Source organism: Pungitius pungitius, chromosome 12, assembly GCF_949316345.1.
Source record: "Pungitius pungitius chromosome 12, fPunPun2.1, whole genome shotgun sequence".
In the NCBI taxonomy this organism is placed as follows: domain Eukaryota; kingdom Metazoa; phylum Chordata; class Actinopteri; order Perciformes; family Gasterosteidae; genus Pungitius; species Pungitius pungitius.
The window spans coordinates 1,103,625-1,122,298 of record NC_084911.1 but is presented as its reverse complement, the minus strand read 5'-3'; the positions used below and the strand labels follow the sequence as shown (position 1 = coordinate 1,122,298).

The window sequence follows — 18,674 nt, the reverse complement described above, 5'->3', positions numbered from 1 at the left end:
TAACTTTATAGTTTGGCTTTCTTTGAGAAGTTGCCTCAACTAAATGTGAGACGTTAGTGGGAGTTTGGTTGTGTGTCAGTGTGTGTCCGTGTGTGTTATCTGGAGCAGTTCGCGGGAGGAGACGCCTTGTTTATCCAGGGAGGGGCGTGAGTGTTTCTGCAGGTGTGTGTGCGTGTGCGTGTGTGCAGGTGTAGAGGAGCGCTGCTGTCGGCTCGCCATCCTCCCGTTATACCGTGATGTCCGCGCCATGCTGCCGGTAACGCGCCTCGGAGGCTGCCTGCCCGCGCTCCTCGCCGCCGTCCTGCTCGACGTCCTCGGCGTCATCCTGCTCTTCGTCGGCATCTTCGGGGACGTGCGCCTCGGCGGCCGCTTTTACGGCGACTTCTTGATCTACACCGGCTCCGTGGTGCTCTTCAGCAGCCTGGGCTTGTGGATCATGTGGTACGTGGGGAACGTGCGGGTCTCGGAGGAGGAGGAGGAGGAGGAGGGCGGCGGCGGCGGCGGCTGGATGAGGAAGAGGAGCGACAGCGTCGTGCGCCTGGCGAGGAAGCTCACGGAGAGGCTGAGCCAGAAGCTCTCCGCGGAGGCCCGCGTCAAGTACGCGCCCGACGACGGGGAGGCGCAGGGCGGCCAGGTGGGCTCACCTGCGCGCAAGGCCAGCCGGGTGACGTGGGGCAGATCCACGACGTACCACAACGAGGGCTACGAGGACTCCCCGGACCCCCCCTCTGTGGACGGGGGAGAGTCAGAGGACAAGCCGGAGGTCTGAGTGGCGGGTAGCTTCATGTCAGATGCTCGTTAGATGCTCTCTTCATGTTAGATGCACTGTATATAGATGTGTGTGTATATAGAGATATATATATCATATATGCATATTCTCAGCCAGGTCTTGATAGATGTTCATGGGCTGAGTTTTAAGAAATATAATAGGCCACGCCCCTTTCAATATAAGAGTCATTTTAGTAACAGTAACATTAGCGTCCTGGCTTCCAGAAATTGGTTCTGCTGATGAAGAAAATATGTGTTTAGATCATTTTAGTCCCGTTGAGTGAACAATACAATACTATAAGGTCCATTTATTTACAATGATTTACTTGTGAATACATATGTTAAGATTATATTCAACTATTAGAGGTCATTTCGAGAAACTTTATGAACCTTCATTTTATCATGTCACAATTTTTTGTACCTTTTATTTCCAAACATTTAGGTCCAAATTATATTTCAAAGCTCTCTTTACACTGTCATGCAAAGCTGGATTGGAGATGTTGACTATTATTGCAGATGTAGAAGCACATTAAGAATGTATATGGTATGTAGGCCTGATGGCAGCATCTTAATGAGGGCGTCTGCACGGCCACGAAGCTGCTAGCACTGTTATCTACTTGCATTGTTAGCTGCTAGCACTGTAAACAACTTGAACTGTTAGCTACTAGCACTGTTAGCTACTAGCATTGTTAGCTGCTAGCACTGTAAACAACTTGAACTGTTAGCTGCTAGCACTGTAAACAACTTGAACTGTTAGCTACTAGCACTGTTAGCTACTACCACTGTTAGCTTCTAGCGAATGAGGCCTTCTGCTGGATTATTGTTCCACAATTTAATCCTTTCATTATAAAAGTATATTGAATCAACACAATAGTTGAGAGCTTATGAGAAAGCTTATTGTGTCCATCCAACATGAGGACATTATTCTTTTTAAATGGTCCTCCCAATATTTCAGCTGTATCTTCTATTTATTTCCTCAGCCGATCCCGTTTCACATCTGATATCCAAACTGAGTGGAGCCAGGTCACGTTTTGCCTTTGAAAGGCCGTGAGACACCGGTCCGACTGGTTTGCCTCTTTGCTTTTGTTGTCGGCTAAACAAGCCTGAAAATCTTCCACAAGGGATTGTGTGAGACTCGGTACGACATGCCGTATACCCACTGAGATGCGTGTGGTGTTTGTACACCTGTTTGGTTTAGAGGATATAGACACACAAATAGGATTCTAAATAATGTCGCACCTTATGCAAATGTCCCGGCGCTGCCAGGGTTTGTTTACACAGCGTGGACATGTCTGACAGCCTCAAACACGCCACAACGTTACAGTAAATAAAAGATGTTTCAGGGACTACGGCGACAAATAGAGGCAGCTTGACTGGTCAAACACGCCGCTGTTTCCATTATGAGCGTTTCCTCTTTCTCGCAATCCGCGTCGTTATTGTGGAGATGAGCCGTGGAAACTCAAATATTTAAGCGTGCGGCGTGAATGCAGTGAACCTGTCCTCTAGAGCTTAAAAATGTTTTTTTTTTAAAGTGTGTGTGTGTGTGGGGGGGGGGGGATCCTTCCAATGACGTGTCGGCCACATTACAAATGATGTGAAAAGAACAGGTCGGCCCTGCAGAGGAATGTGGACAAACCGACCCGGTTCGGTCGCATACCGGGCGTCCAGCGCTGTTAAAAGACATGCGTTGCGTGCTGAGAGCGAGCGAGCAACACAACAGGAGAGCACTTCTCCAGAAAGACAACGTCCACCTCGCGCACCGTCTCTGACCCAGCGACCATGGGGCAGGGGAAGTACCCCATCTTCTTCATCACGCTGGCCGTGGTCCTGGACGTGGCCGGCCTCATCCTCTTCTTTGTGGGGATCTTTGCTCCCCTGAGTTTCTGGGACTTCTTCGTGCTGTCCGGACCTTTGCTGATCTTCCTCAGCCTGGTCTTTTGGATATTCTGGTACATGGGGAACCTCACCGTGTCCGAGGAGGAGCTGAACCTGACCAAGTCGGACATCCTCTGAACCTCCGGCGGGAGGGAATTGGGACTCCGTGAGGACGAGGAGGAGCAGACGCTCCCTGAAGGAATCATAACTTCGTAAGGCTCTGGGTTTCGCCTCTGCAAAGGATGTCTGGTGAATCACAGAAAATAACACAACAGCAACCTGTATTCCGACCTTTGACCCCAGATTGAAAGCAACAATTCATGCTTATATTGGGACAGCAGGAATTCCTGGACTTTATCGGAGTGAAACTTCTTTTTCTCAGCACTTTCATTGGGAGGACGTTTACTTATTTCTTTTTAAAGTGCATCATCATGACACCGTATGCCTTATTTATGCCATTGTTCCCACACAATGTACATGATGTGCTACTATGTACGTATATATATATGTGTTTGCATTCTATATTTTGAGACATGCTTCATTTAAACATGCTTTAAAATGATGTGTTGCTGTGTCCTTTGTGATGCTCTTCCTGTGTAAAAAACCGGCCTAACCGGCACAGCGAGATACTTCCGTGCAGATCCACCCTGTGACACACCTGCAGGGACCACTCAGGTGTTCAGAGAGACGGGAAACCTGCTACTCCTTCACAAGGAAACAGAGTTCCACTGCAGCTCTGAGCAACAGGGGGGGGGGGGGGGCAAAGAAACGCGGTGCGATCTTCATTTTGCTCCCAGCGAGGAGGGTGAAACCGATAGTGCTCGCCCACGCCCCGGCTCCTCCGGGCCTTAATCAGCACTCAGGGCGCCATTAGCTCCCTCAGACATGGAGGGTTATTAATGTGTCCGTTTGGGTCCTGCCCCTGAGAGAGGAAATGGAGGAGAGGCATAATGGGTCTCGCTCTCTCAGTGCAAAGAGACGGAAACCCGGCTGCCCCCCCCCCCCCCAGGACACCGCCCTCCCTGTTGTGCTCAAATCCCCTAAGTTGTCCTGATGGTTATGTCATTACATCATGAATCACAGCTCGACTCGTCGAATGGATAACGGCTTATATCCCCAGAGGGACGCAGATTACACTGCAGTGGTACGGCAGAAAAAGCAACCACAGGAGGCCTCGCTAAGAAAAGAGAGACTGATTATGGTAAATAAGTAAAAAAGAAAAAGTGAAATATAAGTAAAATACATTTTAAAGCTGTTGTTATTATTATTCTGCTCTGTTGGTGGACGAGACTTCCCCCTAAAAGTCGGCTGGTGACCCATGACGTCACGTCTTGAGGCGCGTGATGGTGCGTGGCTCCCTCCAGTGGTTCGAGGAGTCATGGTTTAAGGATAATGGGACTCAACTGAAACAAATAGTTGTTTTAAATGTGTTTGATCTTGTCGCTGAAAAAAGGAAATGTAAAAATAAAACGTGTTTGGAAATCGTTGGCAAATAGAATTGTGTTAAACTAACAACTAAAATATAAGATTTTTTCAATTAAATTAAACATACATAATAATTTTACTTCTGCAGTAAGCATAAGCTAAAAAAGAAGCTTAAAAAAGCTAGAAATGTAAATGATTTCTTAAATTAATATTTTTTCATGATAAAATAGAGACATAAGAAGTGCTATTTTGCTATAAGTGATAAATAAGGTATTGTGTAATTGCATTGTTACATCAAACAATGCATGAAATCATGGACACAAAAATCCCTAATTTTGTTTAAAAAATACATTCTTGACTTAATGATGATTCAGAACAAATGCTTTTTTGTTGATTATTCATATTCATGCCATACACCTAATCTGACTCCCATGTAATCAACTAAAAGTTGATTCTACGTGTTTCTACGTTGAACAGCCTTGTTTTGGGCCTGTGTCTGCCCACGTGACATGCACGGCATTGCAGACCTGCAGCCCCACGACCGTGATATGAAGTTGGTCTGTTATGATAACATCTATAAATCTATATTTATAAATAAATATGTATATATGTGCTTAGACTGCTTGCAGACTGCAACGATGATCATTTTAAAAGGTAGCCTCATTATTACAGTGACAAGATGCTGCAAAGGGGGCAGCGTGCAAAACCAGGCATGGATTTCGTAGTGGAGCAGGAGCAACCATCATGCACTGTGGCTTTTACGCCGATTCGACGTGGAGAGACTGAAAAGGGGGCGATCAAATGCTGCATAAATATTCTCACACATATTTTGAATGCACATAAAGTTTGTGATATCGACCTGTCGTCATGGATTATCGATACCGTGTCGCTGTAGTGGTTATTGTGACTGACTGCACGTGTAAACCGGCCGATCCACTCCTTTCCTGTGTGTAAAAAAAAAATCACTCCGTTTCTTACCTCCCGAGCATATGCGCGTATTACTGCGCGCCAACCGACCTTGAAACGGTCCTCAGATTAGTTCTCGCGCCTGATTGGCCGCGCGCGCCGAGCCGCATCGGCTTTCCGGATTCCCATTGGCGCAGCGCGCCGTCAGTCAGCGCATATCCGCCCCTCGCTCTGTCTGGTTGGATCGCTCTGCTCCCCTTTCTCTCGGCGGTGGGTCGGAGCCGCTGTCCCTCGGCCTCGCATGTTCCCCTCTAAATTCCTGTTTTCAATTCGATGTCCCTCTTTGTAGAATTGGTATATTTCTCACGCCGCTGTTAGGCCACAGCCCGGCGTCCACACAAACCGGTGTTTTATTTGTCCAAAATAATTTATATTTCGCGTTTTGAGACCTCCCCCCCCCCACACCCCCTCTGACACACACACATACACACACACACACCTTCCACCACCCTCCAGAACATGGCCGTGGTGAGCGGATCGTCTGGGCCGGTCGCCCGGCTCGAGGGCCGTGAGTTCGAGTACATGATGAAGAAGCGCTCGGTGACCATCGGGCGGAACTCATCCCAGGGCTCCGTGGACGTCAGCATGGGCCACTCCAGCTTCATCTCGCGGCGGCACCTGGAGATATTCACCGCCAGCGACGACGGCACCGGCAGCGGGGATTTCTACCTGAGGTGCCTCGGTAAAAACGGGGTTTTCGTAGACGGAGTGTTCCTCAGGCGGGGAGCCCCTCCTCTGCAGCTACCACGAATGTAAGTATGCCCCCCCCCCACACCCCACTCCATTTATAGGTGAACATGTGGATGCTAGCACCAGTGTAGCCGTACAAGCTAACGTACACAGTCAACAACATTGGGCTGATATTGCCTAGCATTCTCAAGAGGACCACGTGTTTTAGCATGTTAGCAAGAATGCCGCGTCCTGTCCCCTAAACCCCCTTCTTTGTTGACATTTCTGTTAGCAACCGTGTAAACTAGCTGCCCGCGAGCGCTCCGCATTCCCCCCTGTGGTTATTTAGCGTTAGCCGCATTCCACAAAGTCTGTGTTGGAGCTAACAGGTTAGCTTAAGACACGAAGCTAGCTGGTAGCTTACGCAGACGCTGTTGTTGATTTTGACTAGTGGGACTTTTTTTTTTCTTCTCTCCCTGTCACGTGGACACTCTTAAGTTCACAACAATGTGTACCTCGTGAGGGAGCGTAAACATTCCTGCTGTCCCGTGCTAGCTAGCAGTTAGCTGCTGCTGAGCTGCTGAATGGAGGCTCTTCTCGAACCCTAAACGTAAACAAACCGGCCCGTCCCCGCCCTGCCGGCTCACAGCTGCGGGGCCGGCTGCACCTTTAGCCCCCTTCCGAGGAGCCGAAGTCATGCTGGCGTGTGCATTCCTCCACCCTCGGGGTAGTGGAGAGGAATTTACACTAGAACTTAATTTAAAAGGTACATCGTACACGTTTGAGACGTGCATATCGCTTAAAGCGTGTTTCTACGTCGTGCAGGTGTCCCAGGTGTTGTGACACAATCTGCATGATCAAATTACCCGGATTAATCTGTAGACCCTAACTCCCTAACCCTAATGGATTACACAACTTTCACAAAGTATTAAATCGGTTTCTCTCAGACAGGTGGCAGTGCTGATTGATGAATAGTTAAGCTTTTCTAATGGGAATACTAGTTGTCTTTATATGGCTTCAAGTAGAACTTTACATTATTTTATGAATTATTGTGCTGATGACAGGAAACACTTTCATTTGCTGTTAATCAAACTGTTTTGTGTTTTCTTTCATTGGTTGTAGAAAATAAGCCAATGTTTCTTGAATATATTTCACCATTTTACTGACATTTTAAACAATTATAACGCCTGAGTGATAAATCAACTTTGTGAAAGCGTGTAGACTAAAAAAAACACTGAATTGTGGTTGTCCATATGGATGGAGTTGAGCTTAGAGCTTTGCTATTAAAAAGGTGTCTGCAGTTAATCCTCCAAAGTGACCAGACTTCCCACACGGCTCTCTGCTATTGTGCAATCTCTCAATCTGCAACCACTAGTTTGTTCTGCACAAAGAAAATAGCGTAGTTTTTCGACTGGGTGCGATTTTTGGACCGCTAACTTTTGCCTTTTTGCAGAAGCGCAACGTCCTCTTCGTGTTTTGTGGCCGTTTTACTCAGATTTATCCACATCGTACGCCAACGTCGTCGGCGGCGCTCCAAGGTTCCTCGTGTTCATCCTCCATCAAAGCGCTTATAGTCGGTCCTGGCGTCGCGTGGGACTCGAGGCGCTCTGCGGTCATGGTGGAGGCGACTCGCCGACGTCCACGGCGCCCGTAGACGGGTCGGTTGTATTCCTGGGATTCCTCTGTGGTGACGTAACCCGACAGAAAGCATCGGCCTTCACTTTCCCCTCGTCTGCCCACACCACGCAAACTCCCTCCCGAGTCGGTGCTGCTCTTCCGGTGTCGCTGTCTTTTGTTTACATTCTTATTCTTTTGGGGGGGGGGGGGGGGGGTGTTGGGTCTTTGGTTGGACGAGCTTTGTTTGTTGCCGTCGTCGCGGCTTAGCCGCATAGCAACTGTGTGCCTGTGTTTTTGGGAGTTCGGGCCTCATTGTTCACACAGAGAGGAAAATAGAGTCAATAAAGAGGCTTCAATGAATGAATGAATGAATGAATGCTTTGAGGTGAATACTGAACAACACGGACACGGCCCCCCACACCATGGAGCCTCGGATCATTTAAAATGCCTCATTGTCAATTTAAAGGGGTGCGTTTAGAGATATTTTGTTGAATAAAACTGTCTAGACTAAATGTGGCGGTTCCTGAGATATTTAAAATATCTGGACCCCAACTAGATGTTTATAGAGAGAAGCTTTTCTTATTGAAGCACACATATTGATCATATTCATCATCCACAATGTGTCCATGAAGTAACAGAAGCTGGTGTCTGATTGAAAAAGTCTTGAAAATGCAGTGGTTTCACTTTCAAAACATGTCTGTTTCTTTTCTTAATGCATTTTGACTGTTACTGAGACGTTGAGCCGCGTGTTGTTCATTTGATTGCGTGATGAGAATAGAGATGTGTTGAGTTATTAATAATAACGTTGTGAAGGAAGCTTCAAACTAAATCCGTTCAGCCCTGATTTGTGAGTTTAAAGGCGATGTTTTAACTAAACCCGATGCTGCAATAAATACAATGTTTATAAATATTTATTCATACAACCAGAGCGGAGCCACCGGTCGCCATGGCGAGCCGGGAGCCGATCAATAATTGGCACCAGTTTGATCTTTTATTATTTATTGGTATATTTAGCCGTCTCCGTCAGCTCTCTGCGGCCGTTAGATGTTGAAGTTATTTTTAAGGATCCCTCTGTAACTCTGTCACATCCACATTGAAGTCCTGAGAGGGAACATGCACAATGCAAAGTGCCCCCCCCCCTCCCCCGGCAAAGTGGCTTCAGTCTAATTTGTGATGTAGGAGTCAGGGAGGGTGGGGGGGGGGGGCTCTGCGAGGGGCCCTGTAGAAAGAGAGGAAAGGAAACAACAAAACCCCCTGCTGTGCCCGGCCCTCTGACCAGCAGTGATTGAGAGGGTCTTTCTGTGTGTTGGTTTCCCACGAAGGTTTCCCGTCCATCCGTCACGTGAGGACGTCCACACGGCTCTGTTTTCATCGAGCATCCAACAATATTTGGACTGCGAGGAGTCCTCCCTGCGACGCGCTCGGTTTCTGTTGGCAGCGTCCTCGCATTCCTGAGCCCATTCTGTTGGTTCTTGCTGTTTGTTTCTTTTCTCCTTCATGAATACTGGAGAAGCAGCAATGGAAACGTCATCTCGTTGCCTTGTTAAAAAAACAAGATCTAGCGTGAGACCTTGTGATGAATTGGAGGCGTTTGATGTATTTTGGCCGTAGACTAAAACGTGGACGAAGTCATCGTGACCTTTGCCGCTGGTTTGTGGAGCGACTTTTAAACTAAAGTTCGATTTCGTATTTGAAATGTGGAAGTGACTTATCTGTCAGTGTGTAGCCCCGCCCTAAATCATCACCTGGTTTATGGTCTGTTTGACTCTAAATGGACCATCATTCACTAAATAAACATCATGCCGTATTGAAGAAGACTTGAAACTAGAGACTGAGACCATAAACTCATGTTTACAATGTTTACTGAGGGAATAAATCAAGAGAGAAGTAGAGTAATTTCCTCATAGACGTCTATGGGAGCAGAGGAGTCGCCCCCTGGTGGTCACTACACAGAAGTAGAGTCATTTCCTCATAGACGTCTATGGGAGCAGAGGAGTCGCCCCCTGCTGGTCACTACACAGAAGTAGAGTCATTTCCTCATAGACGTCTATGGGAGCAGAGGAGTCGCCCCCTGCTGGTCACTACACAGAAGTAGAGTAATTTCCTCATAGACGTCTATGGGAGCAGAGGAGTCGCCCCCTGGTGGTCACTACACAGAAGTAGAGTCATTTCCTCATAGACGTCTATGGGAGCAGAGGAGTCGCCCCCTGCTGGTCACTACACAGAAGTAGAGTCATTTCCTCATAGACGTCTATGGGAGCAGAGGAGTCGCCCCCTGCTGGTCACTACACAGAAGTAGAGTCATTTCCTCATAGACGTCTATGGGAGCAGAGGAGTCGCCCCCTGCTGGTCATTACACAGAAGTAGAGTCATTTCCTCATAGACGTCTATGGGAGCAGAGGAGTCGCCCCCTGCTGGTCACTACACAGAAGTAGAGTCATTTCCTCATAGACGTCTATGGGAGCAGAGGAGTCGCCCCCTGCTGGTCACCACAGAGAACGCAGCAGGTTGCCCGGCCACATGTGCTTGATAAACATAGCACCACTTTTAGATTTTTTAATTTTTTCTACAAATGTGTTCACAAGACGAAGCTTTCACAATTCAAATTAAATAAACTCATGTCTCGCTGCTAATTAAAGTCTGCCAGAGGATCCACCACAGGTTGATGCAGCGTTAATGGATGAAGCGCACGCCGATTTGATTGGTTTTCATCACCGCCGCGTTTTTAACCCTCAAAATCCACAGGCGGGATTGGAAAGATTGTTTTATTTAATCAATCAGCAAATCTGCACTTTTAAACCGTGGTATTTGAATCATCTCTGCGGTCCAAACGATGTTTAGAAAAACCTTAAATTCTGCATTCGGCAGCGCTATGAACTATGAACCTTTGACCAAGAGTCACGTGACCGACAGTCTGAACTTTGAACTGTAAGCTGCGGAGCAGCGAGGACCGGTCCTAAAAATGTAGTTCAATGATGGGTGTTTTTAAAGATCTACAGCCGTATGACTGTTACTCGCCTCCTGTTACGTTTTGTTTCCATGGAGACGCTGGACCAGCGGACACTGCTGCGGTGTGCTAACGTGCGCTTCCTGTCGCAGGTGCACGTTCCGGTTCCCCAGCACCAACATCAAGATCACCTTCACCGCCCTCTCCAGCGGGAAGAAGGTGAAGCGTGAGGCGCCCGAGTCGCCAGTGAAACCAGTGCAGCCGCAGATCTCCCCGCTGACCATCAGCATCCCGGACAACATCGCCCACCTCATGAGCCCGCTGCCCTCGCCCACCGGCACCATCAGGTACCCCCCCCCCCCCCCCCCTCCCCCTCCCAGAGATGACGGTTATCAGGTTTCTAGAGTCACAACAAGTCAGGGATGGATTTCATTTGTCATAAATAGTTAAATCAATGGTTTCTTGGTGTCGCTTGTGTGGGACAACGCTGTAATTGAAGAACAACCAGATATCCACACAGTTCTGTTACCAAACCCACTTGTTTCCGTATGTGGGCCAAACGGCCTTCGGGGGGCGGAGCCTCCCACGGCGCCCCTCGCTGACCTTGAGCTGACGGCTGAACTCGGCGTGATCAGCTTAGGCTTAGTTCAGAGGCGCCTCCATCTTCTCAAACCAGATGGTTTCTTCTGCCCCCACAACCCCCCCCCCCCATGAGGCCACGCCTACTCCTCATGGAGATCCTCTTTAGGTTCCGTGTGGAACGGATCATTAGTTCTGGCTGTGAAGGTCACTGCCTGGTGTCTTTGCCGTCTCTTGACCCCCCCCCCCACCCCTCCCCTGTGTTTCCCTGCAGTGCTGCCAACTCGTGCCCCTCCAGCCCGCGGGGGGGCGGTTCGTCGGGCTACCGGATGGGCGGGCGCATGGTCAGCTCCGCAGAGCTGCAGCTCATGAACGACAACTCGCAGCCCGAGAACGACAAAGACGCCTCCGGGGGGGACAGTCCCAAGGTGGGTGGGGGGGGGTAACTGATACAAGAATACATAGAGAGTTGAGGTGAGATCACGTGTGACGCCCCTTTGTGCTCCGCAGGACGACTCCAAACCCCCGTACTCCTATGCACAGCTGATCGTCCAGGCCATCACGCTGGCTCAGGACAAGCAGCTCTCACTGAACGAAATCTACAACCACATCACAAAGAACTACCCGTACTACAGGACGGCGGACAAGGGCTGGCAGGTGAGACCCCGATTCACCACAAGGTGACGCTGACCGGCTCAACGTTAATATTTCGCTTGGAGAAATGCTACGTATGACGGTTTTTTATTGCATTTCTTCTTCCATTGTTCTGCACAAATACATGTCTGAGTTCGATTGTGTTGCTTCCGGGCTCGTATGTTCTAGCCAGAACTCACAAGGCCACAGAAAGCGCTGTAACGTCTCTCCTCCGTCTCTGCAGAACTCGATCCGTCACAACCTGTCGCTGAACCGCTACTTCATCAAGGTGGCGCGGTCGCAGGAGGAGCCGGGCAAGGGCTCCTTCTGGAGGATAGACCCGTCCTCGGAGGGCAAGCTCATCGAGCAGGCCTTCAGGAAACGAAGGCCGCGGGGCGTCCCGTGCTTCAGGACCCCACACGGGCCCCTCTCTTCCAGGTCAGCGCCCCCCCCCCCCCCCAAAACCTGCTTTGAGTCACACAACCACAGCCTTTGAAGCGCGTCGTTCATATTTTCAACATTCTGCCATTATTCATAGTTTGTTGTGTTTATCTCGTTGGTTAAAACACACCTGCATCCATTGTTGATGCAGGTAAAACCATCTTCAAGATAAACGGTTTCAAAGTCAAACTGTTGTATTTAAGTATTTAAAAAATAGTAAAATAATTGTATTTATTCATTTAAAGGAAGACTTGACCCCCAGAAATACCAACTGCATATTAATTATTCGGTATATATTTTCCTCCATGTGATTTAAATCGAGAAAAGGGAAACAAAAGGCCACGCTGCATTTATTTGACTCAACTGCAGAGTTGTTTATGATCAATGCTTTTGATTTAGTTTTATTGTCACTGATCCGTTTTGTCTGAGGGGGAAAAAACTAATTAAAATCAAAACGATTCAAAACAAACACATTTTTTATTCTTTAACTCTGAAATCATCCGAACCGAACAAACATGCTGCTGGGGAGTAAACCTGTCACCTCTCGCCCCCCCCCCAGGAGCGCCCCGGTCTCCCCCAATCACTCCGGGGTTCTCTCCGCTCACTCCAGCGGCGTCCAGACCCCCGACAGCCTCTCACGAGAGGGCTCCCCGGTCCCCCTGGAGCTGGAGACCTCCTCGGCTCCGCCCCCCCCCGCCGCCGCGGTGGTCCAGCCCAAACTGGCCGTCATCCAGGAAGCACGCTTTGCACAAAACACATCAGGTAGGCAACCCCCCCCCCCCCCCCCCCCCCCACCTTCCCCCCCTTCTCCTCATACAAACCATAGGGCAGAACTCACTGTGACTAACTCATCCTCAGTTAGTCTTCACTTCCTGTTGCAAAAAGCCATGATTGATGGGTAAGATTCCTAATATCAACGTATATAAACCGTCCCGATGGGCCTCTCGTTGCCCCCCCCCCTTCTCAGGCTCGCCTGTCAACAACCAGCCGGTACTCATAGCAGTCCAGCGTCAGTTACCTCAGACCATTAAGCCAGTGACCTACACCATGGCCTCCCCAGTGAGCACCAGCACCTCCCAGCCGGCCATCCAGACGGTCCACGTCCTGCAGCAGATCCCCGCCGGGCCCCTCGGCCCCGTCATCGCCCAGCCGGCCGCCATCATCAAGGGCGTGCCGCAGGAGAACGGGGAGCACACGGGGCTCAAAGGTGAGGCAGGATGCATGCTGGGAAATGTCCTTCAGTTTTGTGAGTTTGCATCAAATGTGTTTTGTTTACTGTTTGAGTTCAGTCCAATAAATGTATCTTTTCCTTTATGATCTCACGTATACATTTGTTACTACGTATTTATTACATGGTACATGTAGTAAATGTAAATTCTTAGTTGAACCCTCTGTGCCGTCCTCCCAGTCAAAGTGGAGGCGGTTCCCAACATCGGCTCCATAGGCGGATCAAGTCGCATCATCCAGACCTCCCAGGCCGGCGGCCCCCTGCAGACCGTCACCATCGTGCAGCAGCACCCCCCCATCGGCCAGCACCAGCTGCCCATCAAGGCCATCACACAGAACGGCACCCACAGCATCACCACTGCCATCCACGGACCTGCCAGCTCAGGTGAGGCTTCGGTAGAGTTGCATCGTGATGCGTTCAGGCGCCGCTCTGTGAAGACGAGCATTGGTGGCGACAATCAAAATGTGGTTTTGTTGAGGAACCGGAATAAACATAATTTTTCCGCCCCTTAGTTTTAGAGGAATACCAAAATATGTGCAGATTCGATCGTAGACGGTTAGCGGCTGTTTTCAGATGTTTTCTCACCCGGGGGCTGCGCTCGACCTTCATCCTCGCCGCCCTGTTGTAACCCGTCTCCCTCCTCTCCTGCCGTTCCAGCTGTGGCGAGCCCCCTCCACCTGCTGGCGGCGCACGCCTCCGCCTCCGCCTCCCTCCCCACCAAGCGACAGAACGGGGAGCAGCAGCCGGCCGCCGGGGCGCCGGACGCCAAGCGGGCGAAGTTGGAGGACGAGGCGCCGGACTCGGGCTCGGCGGCAGCCAACGAGCCGGGCCTCAACTAGCCTGTAGCGCTAACACCCCCCCTTCTCCACCCACCACCACCACCACCTTCTCTCTCTGTCGTTCCGTTTCTTCCTCCCGAGGTGCCAAACAGAAGATTCCCCCATTGTTTGTTTTTCCTCCAGAGCGTCACCAGAAAATTAATCGAATAACAACCGATCCTCTTTTGAAAAGACTGTAATGTGGGTCGAGAACAAAATAAAGAAATGGGACGAAGATGAAACCCCCCCTGCCCGCCCCGCCTCCCCACCCCGTGAGCCACTGGAACAGGAGTCACTAAAAACCACAACCACAGGAAGCCTTAACAACGACTAACCCTTAAGAGCTGACCTTTGACCTCGAGTGGTCCAGCGGGGAGGACGCCACCTTTTCTGTCGCATCTACCTCGGACAGGAGACTCCAGGACCCCCCCCCCACAAACAAACTATCCAGAAGAAGAAGAAGAAGAAGCCGCTCACTGAGGAGGGGATGGAACCCTGAGCCGATATTCCTGACTCCGGCAGCTACCCCCCCCCCGACCTCCACGCAGACCTGCAGTAGTTTGACGTTCAGACGTGGAGCCATAGGACCCTTTTTGTTTGTTTTCACTTATCTAGATAAAAGTAATAATTTAATTAAAAGGAAGCACACGAAAATAATGAGGTCGGTGACATTTAACTAAGTTAGAGAAATCTCACTTTTTTTTATTTTATTTTTTAAATGTGGACTTCTTTTTTTCTGTTGGGTAAAACAGTGTGATAGATCTTGTAATATTTGTTTGTTTGCCCCCCCCCTCCCCCTCCCCCCCCCCTCGTTCTGACATATCCACATGAAATTTGCTTAGCTATACCTTCGTATTTTAATACTTGCACAGATAACCGATATAAGCATATGAAATCCATGTGTAGCTCCAGATGTCGACCCTGCATGTGACCCACGACGTAACATTTGAACCGAGGGGGAAAACGTTAAAAGAACCAGACCTGCACTTGATTAAATGTTTGTGTTTTCATTATTTCTTTGTTTTTTTGTTTCCTTCCTCACCATTTCTCCTCCTCCTCCTCGTCCCTCCTGGCTGTGTTGGCAGCCCCCCCCCCCCCCCCCCCCCCCCCTCTTAACCCCCACACCACCACCAACACCTCCTTTGCTTGATTATTTTACCGTTTTCCTTCCGGCGACCTGGCGAGTCTGTCTTCTGATTGTACACGTTCCAAACAATAGTAAAGCAAAAATAATTGATGTTTGTTCCGCTTCAGTGGAGAAATGCTTTTTTTTAAATAAATTAATTTAAAGCCCCCTTTTATCTTTATCTTTTGATGCTTTGTAATGATGGCTGTAGTTCCTCTCCTCGCCAGGAGGGGGGGAAGTATAGAAAGATGGTTAAAAATACAAAACAAGCAGCAGGAAAATAGAGACGTCTTTGTCCTGAATAACACACAAACAGCCATCTACACAAGTAGAAAAGACAACTTTTACATGGCTGAAGGAAAGTAGGAGTGAAAAAAGGAGCATGAAAGAGGAGGGAAAGGGTCTAATTGCCACCAGATGGCGCTTAACTGGCTAAATTAAACCTAACGTTTCAGAAAACGACCACCATCACTAGAAGGAAATGACGCCAGAGCAGTACCTTCACCGACCACACGGTGGCAGTGCAGAGCTAAGCGCGCGCAGGTCCTCACGCTGACGTCACACCACCTCTGCTGGACGTGACCGCCTAATTTAATTTGGTGGGTTTCTTTCAGGCTCTGAATGGAGGGACGAGGTGGGTGGCTGAGAGAACACAGGAAACGGGATGCTCTACTCTGGGAGGCTGTTTCTGTAACGCCGGCTAACAGCTGCTCCACCACTGGCCTCCAAACATTCAGGACGCCCCCCCCCCCGCCCCCCCTGCTGATCTGAGCACTTAAAAAACACAGCAGAGATAAGAGCACACAGTTCTTCTGGTATTATGAAAAGTCTGCTTTGTGTGTCGGCCTCACGGAGGGGATTGGGTTTCATCACTGTGACCTGGTTCTTCCTCGCTGTAATCCCTTAATTTAAAGCGCTGCCTCAGAACCTGCAGCGGCCTGAAGGCACGGCGGGACGCGTCCTCTCTTGGACCGACGCCGGGGAGTCTCACTTCAAAGCCACGATAATGTGACCCTCACCGTGACACACAAATTCAATGATTCACAAATCAAAGATGGTCAATAGATTCTCGTTGATTGAGAAGGTTCTTTTCTGCATTTAAAAAAAACTAGTTTTAAAAAAGTTTAAAAAGTAAAAATATCTTTGGTCGAAAAAAATAACATGAGACGTATAAAAAGAATCAAAAAATGAATTTGAAAAAAATGTTAAAACATGCTATATGGAAAAAAAGTCTAAACATGTTTGGTCAAAAAATATGAAAAAAAGGTCAAAGACAAATGTCCAAATATGTTTGGTCGAAAAATATCTTGGGCATAAAAAAGTCAAAATATATTAAGTGATTGTTTTATAAAGAAAGTTTTAATATGTTCAGTCAAAAAAATCTTAATATATGTGGTTTAAATGTGTCATAAAATAAAGTCATAACGTAGGTCAAAAATGTTTTGAAAGGAAACAATACGTTGGGCGGTTTACTGGAAACCAGATCCCGGAGGATTGTTTTTCTATTGCCAAATCTTTTATTGTAGTGACACATACACACAGTACCAGTCAAAGGTTTGGACACACTTTCTCATGGAATTGATTGAGAAAATGTGTCAAAAGCTTTGACTGTCGATGTCACAATAAGTAATTTAAATATTCATGGTCCTCAGATGATGGATCATTGGGTCTTTTAGCGAAACGTTTTCTATCCTGTGTCAAGTACAGAATGTTTCTTTTTCCACAGAGTGGACATGCAGGACCCCGACTCCAGGATGCTGAGGACTCCAGGATGCTGATGACTCCAGGATGCTGAGGACTCCAGGATGCTGATGACTCCAGGATGCTGAGGACTCCAGGATGCTGATGACTCCAGGATGCTGAGGACTCCAGGATGCTGATGACTCCAGGATGCTGAGGACTCCAGGATGCTGATGACTCCAGGATGCTGAGGACTCCAGGATGCTGAGGACTTCAGGATGCTGATGACTCCAGGATGCTGAGGACTCCAGGATGCTGATGACTCCAGGATGCTGAGGACTCCAGGATGCTGAGGACTCCAGGATGCTGAGGACTCCAGGATGCTGATGACTCCAGGATGCTGAGGACTCCAGGATGCTGAGGACACCAGGATGCTGAGGACTCCAGGATGCTGATGACTCCAGGATGCTGAGGACTCCAGGATGCTGAGGATTTCAGGATGCCGATGACTCCAGGATGCCGAGGACTCCAGGATGCTGATGACTCCAGGATGCCGAGGACTCCAGGATGCTGATGACTCCAGGATGCTGAGGACTCCAGGATGCTGATGACTCCAGGATGCTGATGACTCCAGGATGCGGAGGACACCAGGATGCTGATGACACCAGGATGCTGAGGACTCCCGGATGCTGAGGACTCCAGGATGCTGATGACTCCAGGATGCTCAGGACTTCAGGATGCTGATGACTCCAGGATGCTGAGGACACCAGGATGCTGATGGCTCCAGGATGCTGATGACTCCAGGATGCTGATGGCTCCAGGATGCTGATGACTCCAGGATGCTGAGGACTCCAGGATGCTGATGACTCCAGGATGCTGATGACTCCAGGATGCTGAGGACACCAGGATGCTGATGGCTCCAGGATGCTGAGGACTCCAGGATGCTGAGGACTTCAGGATGCTGATGACTCCAGGATGCTGAGGACTCCAGGATGCTGATGACTCCAGGATGCTGATGACTCCAGGATGCTGAGGACTCCAGGATGCTAAGGACTCCAGGATGCTGATGACTCCAGGATGCTGAGGACTCCAGGATGCTGATGACTCCAGGATGCTGAGGACTCCAGGATGCTGAGGACTCCAGGATGCTGAGGACTCCAGGATGCTGATGACTCCAGGATGCTGATGACTCCAGGATGCTGAGGACTCCAGGATGCTGATGACTCCAGGATGCTGAGGACTCCAGGATGCTGAGGACTCCAGGATGCTGATGACTCCAGGATGCTGAGGACTCCAGGATGCTGATGACTCCAGGATGCTGAGGACTCCAGGATGCTGAGGACTTCAGGATGCTGATGACTCCAGGATGCTGAGGACTCCAGGATGCTGATGACTCCAGGATGCTGAGGACTCCAGGATGCTGAGGACTCCAGGATGCTGAGGACTCCAGGATGCTGATGACTCCAGGATGCTGAGGACTCCAGGATGCTGAGGACACCAGGATGCTGAGGACTCCAGGATGCTGATGACTCCAGGATGCTGAGGACTCCAGGATGCTGAGGATTTCAGGATGCCGATGACTCCAGGATGCCGAGGACTCCAGGATGCTGATGACTCCAGGATGCTGAGGACTCCAGGATGCTGAGGACTTCAGGATGCCGATGACTCCAGGATGCCGAGGACTCCAGGATGCTGAGGATTTCAGGATGCCGATGACTCCAGGATGCCGAGGACTCCAGGATGCTGAGGACTCCAGGATGCTGAGGACTCCAGGATGCTGATGACTCCAGGATGCTGAGGACTCCAGGATGCTGATGACTCCAGGATGCTCAGGACTTCAGGATGCTGATGACTCCAGGATGCTGAGGACTCCAGGATGCTGAGGACTCCAGGATGCTGATG

At 49.4% G+C, this 18,674-nt stretch overlaps 2 protein-coding genes across 2 annotated transcripts; both read left to right on the top strand.

Moving 5' to 3' along the window:
• Positions 1–2,326, top strand: LOC119221006 (transmembrane protein 238). Its single transcript, XM_037477396.2, has one exon. It carries the CDS (start codon positions 248–250, stop codon positions 767–769), a length of 522 nt encoding a protein of 173 aa, XP_037333293.2. The 5' UTR covers positions 1–247; the 3' UTR covers positions 770–2,326.
• A 2,892-nt stretch (positions 2,327–5,218) lies between these two features.
• On the top strand, positions 5,219–15,261 carry foxk2b (forkhead box K2b). Its single transcript, XM_037477009.2, has 9 exons — positions 5,219–5,786; positions 10,420–10,614; positions 11,121–11,274; positions 11,357–11,503; positions 11,724–11,917; positions 12,480–12,682; positions 12,888–13,127; positions 13,329–13,532; positions 13,806–15,261. The coding sequence occupies exons 1-9, from the start codon at positions 5,494–5,496 to the stop codon at positions 13,985–13,987; spliced, it is 1,812 nt and encodes a 603-aa protein (XP_037332906.2). The 5' UTR covers positions 5,219–5,493; the 3' UTR covers positions 13,988–15,261.
• The last annotated feature ends 3,413 nt before the right edge of the window (positions 15,262–18,674 follow it).

Excerpts from the sequence above, each read along its gene's own strand:
- LOC119221006 (XM_037477396.2), top strand. The coding sequence starts at position 248 with ATGCTGCCGGTAACGCGCCTCGGAGGCTGCCTGCCCGCGCTCCTCGCC.
- foxk2b (XM_037477009.2), top strand. The coding sequence starts at position 5,494 with ATGGCCGTGGTGAGCGGATCGTCTGGGCCGGTCGCCCGGCTCGAGGGC. Across the intron at positions 10,615-11,120 it reads TCGCCCACCGGCACCATCAG|TGCTGCCAACTCGTGCCCCT; the intron begins GTACCCCCCCCC and ends GTTTCCCTGCAG. Across the intron at positions 12,683-12,887 it reads CTTTGCACAAAACACATCAG|GCTCGCCTGTCAACAACCAG; the intron begins GTAGGCAACCCC and ends CCCCCTTCTCAG.